Source organism: Glandiceps talaboti, chromosome 10 (genome assembly GCF_964340395.1).
Source record: "Glandiceps talaboti chromosome 10, keGlaTala1.1, whole genome shotgun sequence".
Classification (NCBI taxonomy): Eukaryota; Metazoa; Hemichordata; class Enteropneusta; family Spengelidae; genus Glandiceps; species Glandiceps talaboti.
The window spans coordinates 1245001-1253736 of NC_135558.1; the positions used below are offsets into that span (position 1 = coordinate 1245001).

Here is an 8736-nt window from a genome sequence, read left to right on the forward strand (position 1 = left end):
TTTCGATGCTTTTTTGTATTTAATATAAGAGAGACAGAGACAGACAGAGAGACATAGAGACACAGAGAGGGAGACAGACAGACAGACAGACAGACGGACGGACGGACAGACAGACAGACGGACAGACAGACAGACAGACAGACAGACAGACAGACAGACAGACAGACAGACAGACAGACAGACAGACTTTTGAAATGAATTTACTAATTAAGGGAGTCTTCAGTAAATACAAGGTGGAGGGAACTGGATTATTCATGTATTCAAACTAGTACCGATAACACTGACGTAAACTTTGTCACTGACTGGAGAAGATGTTGTTGATAATGATCGTACAAATGTACACTCGAGTATAGCATGCGTGGCATTGGAATATCGATTTGGAGAGTAGTAAATTAATCCTCGGGTGACAGATTTGATATGCATGATTCATTTATTAGTCTAAAAACAAACACTGCGACCACCTATTTCATTTTCATTTTCATCTATCTTAAAGTTTCTCTATATATCTATCTATCTATCTATCTGTCTGTATATTTGTTTGTCTGTCTGTCTGTCTGTCTGTCTGTCTGTCTGTCTGTCTGTCTGTCTGTCTGTCTGTCTGTCTGTTTCTCTGTCTGTTTTCTTCAAATGCACAAATTCGTTTTACCAGGTTATGTATTTTATTTTCTCTATTTCATAGCAATTCGATCCACCAAAATGTTGCCTGGTCTTTCAGTAGTCCTTCTGCCAATGCTAGACACTGGTCTAAGAATTCTCAAAGAATTCAAGCCTGAGGCGCAAAGAAGTTTAGACACTCTTGACATAATTCAAGCAAATAATGCCGTCCAAAAGATTGTTTTACTTTGTGAAATATTTGCTATACTATGGTTTTATTCTTGGTGCGTTTCATTATGAATACGTCATCGCCATATTTACTACTAGGCTAACCATAAAACCCAAACCAGCACTTATAAAATGAGTATTTTAGGAAATTGGGTCAGCTCCTTAATTGTATGGTGTATAGTAAAGTTGCTCACCTCGTTTTGACTGGTACTTTTTCCTGGCACTAGCATAAGTCATAGTTAAGGACAAAGCAACGAAATTGCACATATCAAACTCATCACCTCACAAATTCCTGAAATTGACATATCTGATACACTATGATCGTTAGTAATAAACTGCACAGATGCAGGATAGTTGCAGTTCTTGGTGAGACGGAGATGTTCAACGAAACGATCACCAAGACGACGTACGTACACACACACACACACACACACACACACACACACACACACACACACACACACACACATACACACACATATTCACACACACATACATACATACATACATACATACATACATACATACATACATACATACATACATACATACATACATACATACATACATACATACGTGTGTTAAGACGTCCTAATGCTGATGAAACATTAGTTAAAAAAGACAAATTAATAAATGTAAACTATCATAAAATGGTAAGCAAGCCAACTGACGATGTATGAGGTGATAGAGTATTGTTCGATACCCAGTCCAGCTGTTTAATAGAAAAGGTTAATTCTATTTCTAAGCAAACACATGCCAGCAAATAACATTTTTCTCTATTTAGGTGTCGATTCGGTACTCGTTTGTTTGTCTCATAGCTTTATTTTTATGATATAATGGTCATTTGGCGGGTACCTCATAAAACGCCTGTCTCGTTGCGCTCTCTGATAAGAATGAAGAAATACCTAAATGGGGTCATTCTAAAAGAAAATAATGACATTTATTATCAAAGTCTTATTAGCATCCCTGTATTTTGTTTTTTTAGTCTAAATGTACATTCTATATATATATATAACGCTAAAGTCACCAGGAAATTAATAAATTGTTACACGTTTGTCTAATCTCCGGTATTGTTATACAAAGTTGTAAATTTTTAACCGAGTCCAAAAATAGCAGTTTTAATCTGAATAAAATCCCTAGCTTCAGTGACAATTGCAATCGGAGTTAGAACACTGTATGAACTACCAGCTTTTACCGGTTTCTTTTACTACTATCATAATTACCATCACCACCGTTAGAGAGCGGAGCAGGTAAACACACGTTTCATCGAGCACAATGATCATTGTCTGTCTGTCTGTCTGTCTGTCTGTCTGTATGTATGCATGCATGCATGCATGTATGTATGTATGTATGGATGCATGTATGTATGTATGGATGGATGGATGGATGGATGGATGGATGGATGTATGTATGTGTGTGTGTGTATGTATGTATGTATGTATGTATGTATGTATGTATGTATGTATGTATGTATGTATGTATGTGTGTGTGTATGTATGTATGTATGTATGTATGTATGTATGTATGTATGTATGTATACATGTGTTTGTGTGTGTTGTGTGTGTTGTGTGTGTGTGTGTGTGTGTGTGTGTGTGTGTGTGTGTGTGTGTGTGTGTGTGTGTGTGTGTTGTTTCATTGCTTGGCAGAGCACCGAGTTGTGATGTAACCATCTATTCACTGATAAGGATAATGTAGGTGTGATGAAATAAGAGCAATCAAGCATTAGGTAGTGATCCCTAAGCTCCCTTTATTATTGAACAAACAAATTGAACAAAACTCGGCAAAGTATAGATATTTAGAATTAGAATGATAAAATGAAAACATTATGAAGTGTGCCAATTATTCAATTTAAAACAAAGACAAGACAATTCAAATCAAATCAGAAAACGTTCAAGTTGTAAAATAGATGAATAGACTGATCCCAATCACACAAGCAGACATTAGGTTTTTTTAACACATGACGTGTATTGTAGGTGATATACTACCGGACGTCGGACAACAACGGGGTGATATGATGTGCAGCTATTATAGCCTATTAACCTGAAAAGGAATCCAATTATCCAATTAATTGTCTGGTATTCTTCAAGTATATGGTTAATGTATATGTGCACGTGATCACACTATTCAGTTCCATATACATGTATTAGTATTACTTCAAAGCGTCCATTTGCAACCATTTAGCTTAGCTTCTATCTCATTCATTTGCCCATTCAGCCCCCCCCCTCCCATCCCCGGTTTTGTGTCACAACTTATTCATACGTTTTCTACATACGGGTAACTGACATGACGATATTTGTAATGTTTAAATTGAGGTTTGTTGAGATCATTCAGTTTCCATTTACATAGGGTAACCTATACATGTATATGACACTAATCGGCGTAGCTGGATCTTGGTTTACATTATCATTAAGAATATTGATAAATGTGCTTTGTATTTACCTTTAACGATACGTGGTAGATTATCTACCGAGTTACAATAATTGTCTTCGCAGCAAAAGGTGCACATATCGTCTTCTCCAACTTTCATTGGGCCCTTATTACAACCTGGTGCATTCCTCCGTATTAGTTTTGAACACATCTTTTAAGTAGAAGTAAATCAATACATAGTTTTCGTTTGTTCGAAAATTTGTTTCCCCTGCATTATCCCCGCCCTGCCACAACAACAACAACAACAACAACAACAACAACAACAACAACAACAAACCAACAACAACAACAACAACAACAACAACAACAACAACCATCACCCCTCCACATCTTGCCCTTCGTACCACCTCCACTGGACAACTGAAGATGAAAATGTACGGTTAAAATACTATATCTTGGCTGTATAAAATCATAAATTTGAAATATCTTCATGGTCAAGTAATATTTGATGCATGAATTAAAACTAATTGCCATTGTTAGTAACATGGCAATTTACATGTATATCGATTGCTGAAAAGAAGCTCCTAATTATTGACTTTATTGTCAGAAGAGCGGAATTAGCGTAATGAAATATTGAAACTTTCAAGACTGCCGTATAATTTTCAATTTCTATCAAATAAAAATTATAATACAAATACCAAAATTACATACCTTCTTGCCTTTGCAACCAACTATGTAAACCAAGTCGTTATTCCAATTCTGTCTGATAGTGATTGCACATATTTGCTGAAAAGGAGAAAACTTAATGGTTACTTTAGACATGGTATCAAGCAAAACCATGGCCTTGATTCACGTTGGACACTGCACAACTTCCCCACTTTTCATATTCCATGTATTACAGACATGTTCTTGGCATTTTGAACAATAGTCGCAGTACTGTCATCTAAGTTATAAATTTCAGAGAAGTTTTACTTCTAACAATATCATAGTTTTATTAAAGGATCTGGTCAAATAGTTGACAAACGTGTATTTCTTTCAGATTGTGTCATACTCTATAAGTCATTTATGGTGTATTTTATCACCTCTCGACACATGGTAAACGTACACGTGCTAACAGACATAAAGCTGGTAGTGCCTAACACGTGACTGTACGTACTTACCCTAGAAGGACACGCCCTCGTTGTTAACTGGTGGCACGATCTACCAAGTTTATGTGCACCACCACACTGATTACACTGTAGCCCTGAAGAAAAAGACACGGTGTCAATATCATGCGTCAGACTGTTAGAGTGTGAATAAAACCAACGAGCAGAGCTATTACCAATAAAACATATGTAAATAGATGAGTCACGTGGTTTATAGCACAATACGTCAATGGATCATGTGTATATCTTGACCAATCACGGTTGCCGTTTTTGTGTCACTTTTCCTGATTAATGATTTCCCATTTGTTTAAGACATGACTTTAAACGTTGAATGACCAAGATGTTGTTTCGGGGAAGCATTGGAATTTGGATAAGCAACGAATCAGGCTTACCTACACAGTAAAGGCAAGAAATACAGAAGTATCTATTCTTTACTTACCACAACTGCTCTCATCCTCTCCATGTAAACAATCTTCCACTCCATCACATAGAAATCTCTCCCAAATACACACTCCATTGTCACACTGGAATTCGTAGTCACTACAGGGACCTAAAGGGGTGAAATGTATGAGTTTGTTAGATAATCGAGACGATAAGAGCCAAATTATTGGCATATTTCTCTAATGAACCATCTACTAAACAAATATAGAAACAAAAACAAAGATAACTGGATGAATTAATAGATATTCATGAGAATAAATAATAAAATACATTAAGAAAATAACATGAAAATAGAAATATGGATTCAGTAATAACCTTCATCTGAAAATGTTACTAAAGAATTAAATACATACGGGGATTCTTGCAATTTGCTTCGTCTTCTTGGTCGGGACCAGGGCAATCTACGTACTGGTCACACCTCTGACCTAAAGGGATACACTGGCCTGAATTACAGAGAAATTCGTCATCTTTACACGAGATATCATCTGCGGAGAAAAGCTTACATATTACAGAAGAAATGGTGATGCCTTTAAGTTCAACTTGGTGCTTCACTCATTGGACACACTCAGACAACTTCAAATGCAAAGGAAACATTATTGTGATGCCATGCACAGTGGGGACGTGTACGTTGCCAAGTAACCCGCATTTGTACATATGGTCACCTATATAATGTATGTGACACTATCGTAGCTGGATCTTGGTCTGCATTATCATTAAGAATGTTGATTAAGGTTTGTATTTACCTTTAACGATACGAGGTGTTTACGTTTCATGTAAATCAGTTTGAAGTGAATTAGCATCTTAGGCGTTACAAATGGTTCGTTTTGTGGCAAACGCATATACTGAATTTGCATATACTGTAATATGGCCAAGGTGGCCTGTTCTGAACACTTCTTGCATGTGATGGACCCATGATTTCTGTCCTTAATTGGGAGCTGACATCACTACTATCATCTCAACATGTTCACAAGTCTATGTATATAATACATACTTACCACATCCTTCCTCATCACTACCATCTGGACAGTCCTGTTTACCATCACATCTGCCCAGAGAGTCAATGCAGACAGTGTCGTCACACTCCCAATGATAGTCTTTGTTACATCCACCTTGTTGTTTCAGAGATATTGTGTAAATCAGTACCATGACGTATTTAAATTCATAATACTGCAATGTTTTTTCTTTAAATCACTTTATGAATTACGAATAATGGTACATTGTTTAACTGTGCATCATGTTTAGAGTGGCCAGCTTGGATTCTGTAGGTTGAGCCTCACCGCTGCCGTTTGTTTTTTGAATGGCAATATTTGAACCATGAGTGTGCCCAGTCAACCCAGCTGTATATAAGTGGCATGGTAGGATATTGGCTGTAATGCTTTAATCGTATGCGCTTATTATAAAGGCTGCAATGAACTAAATGCTCCCTTCCGAGTTGAGGAAGTATTTAAGGCCACTGCGCCGTTATACGTCCGTACCGGGGGCAGCCTGTGTTAAGCACTTTCAGCACAGTGTGCTATATAAAAAGTAACTTTTGTAAAGGAGAGTGGACTTAAGACATCAGACTTTCAATATATCAAGATCTGATTAATACCTTGATATAATGTAATATGTTATGCTATGTTATGCTATCTAATATAATCTAAGATGTAGTAAAGAGAGAATAAATTGGCACGATTTCAAGTAACTGTAACTTTTTGAAAATAAAATGGAGAGCAAATAATTTCAACATTGCCATAAAAACACATTTCATCGTATCATAAAAAAAAAAACCTGGAAAAATGTACATGTATAGATACCTGGACAGTTCATTTGATCATCTCCATCCGGGCAATCTTGCCGAAGATAACGATCACATACCCACTTCTCAGCTAGACATTTTCCACTTTTACATTGAAATGGATATGTTGATGGACATTCAACGTTTGCTGTACGGAAATGAAAATTATTTATATATCCAGAGATTTGCTGTAACGATACATAGCCATTTCATTTTGAAAGGGAAAGCCTTTCATCGTGTTTTCCATTGTAAGCCAATAGTGTACGACAGTACAGTATATATCTGTTTATCTGTCTCTCTGTCGGCACACTTTGTGTATGTTTGTCTGTCTGTCTGTCTGTCTGTCTGTCTGTCTGTCTGTCTGTCTGTCTGTCTGTCTGTCTGTGTGTATGTATGCATGTATGTATGTATGTATGTATGTATGTATGTATGTATGTATGTATGTCTATTTGTCTATATATATACATATATATATAATATATATATATATATATATATATATATATATATATATATATATATATATATATATATATATATATATATATATATATATATATATATATATATATATATATATATATTGTCTGCCTGCCAGTCAGTCTAGATCTGCAACACCTGGAGAACAGATTCATTACTTACGGCATGTTGCCTCATCTTCGTTATTATCACATTGTTTATTGCCGTCACAACGCCAATATATCGGAATACAGCGACCACTATCACATTCAAATTTCTCGTTCGGATCACATGCTGCAAAATATAAGGCATTAAAACAGAGAGGTTGGGGTAACGTTTGTACTTGTTATTTTAGTTGATAATATTAGCCTTTAAAGATGTGACTTGTTGGTAGAAAAAAGGGTGATGCATGAATTTTTGCATAAATCTAAAGGAACGTGATCACATACATTCTAATGAGATTTGACAAACCAGATACTTAGGGTTAGTGTTATACAAAACTACAAACAAATTGCAATTGAAATAGCAAATATATTTATTCTATTAATAACAGTACTAGAATTGTCATATTGTTGTGAAAGGTATCAGGTACTAAGGATTATAATCATTACATAACTGTTACATATGTTGTTATGGGGCGTTGGCTATTTGTTTGATCAAAACAATAATCACCATTTTTCTATCTCAACAGTCATGTATTTAACGACAGGCAAGATGGCGCTAAAAACCACAAAATGACACGAGGCCAGGAGACGTTCGAGCACAACATACATACATAGAGAGTAAATCACCCTCACCTGCTTTCACTTCTTGCAATAAAGCGATCACCACCAGAACCGAAATAATATTTGTTAACATCATCACGAAAAGTTATAAGTATCTGTGAATGTAAATCAAAACTACACTTGGATTCAATACACAACAATACGAAATTCCAGGAGCTGTATATCAACTGATTCTAGTTTGGATCATTTGAATTTTTAAAAAAGGAACAAGGAAATACGAAAAGGAAAGAATTAGATATTCGGAAAAATATTGTTTTCGCTAACATTCAATGTTTGCGTTTTCTGAATTATATTAAAATATGGAAAAGGGAAAAAAATTAGAGAAAATACAGATCTCATTGTGAACGTTCATTTTCTTACTCGTAGCAAGTCAATTTTATGACATTTGCTAATAAATAATTTGTTCTGTCTCATGCAGTTTGTCTGCAAAATGGCTGGAGTTTATTGTATGTTTCATTCAGAGGTGTACTCTAGATTGATATGTAATACTGTCACGGATCGGACCAATTTTGGAATATTCATTATTTTGGCAATTTCGTCCCAAATTCACTTGTCAAATTGAGCTATGAGAGCCAGGATAGATGATTTGAGTTGTAGCTCAATTTGAAAAGTAAATTTGATATATTTTTAGAGAAGTGGATGTCCGCACGAAATTGCCTAAATAATAAATATTCGAATACTAGTCCGGGACAATAGTTCTCCAATAAAACAAAACAAATTAGGTTTAACATTTTCTGCCAAAAACATCACCACGAGTTTTCGATCTTTTATTTTACTCTTTATTAACGTGAAAATAACTTGTGCGGGAATGGAGAGCCGATTAAGACCATATAGCATATACTATCATGTACAGAATAGATTTAGTTACAAAAACTTACCTGTGTCTCAAACGTTAGATACACATAACTCGAACTTTCAGATACGGACCAGGTGTAATTAC

General features: G+C 35.5%; 1 protein-coding gene across 1 annotated transcript; it reads right to left on the minus strand.

Moving 5' to 3' along the window:
* Positions 1-2661: 2661 nt before the first annotated feature.
* Positions 2662-8736, minus strand: LOC144441252 (uncharacterized). The gene is made up of 11 exons (XM_078130810.1): positions 8675-8736; positions 7809-7891; positions 7195-7305; positions 6572-6700; positions 5771-5884; positions 5129-5260; positions 4774-4884; positions 4350-4432; positions 3901-3975; positions 3262-3400; positions 2662-2862 (listed from the first exon to the last, which is right to left on the minus strand). The coding sequence occupies exons 2-11, from the start codon at positions 7870-7872 to the stop codon at positions 2858-2860; spliced, it is 963 nt and encodes a 320-aa protein (XP_077986936.1). The 5' UTR covers positions 7873-7891; positions 8675-8736; the 3' UTR covers positions 2662-2857.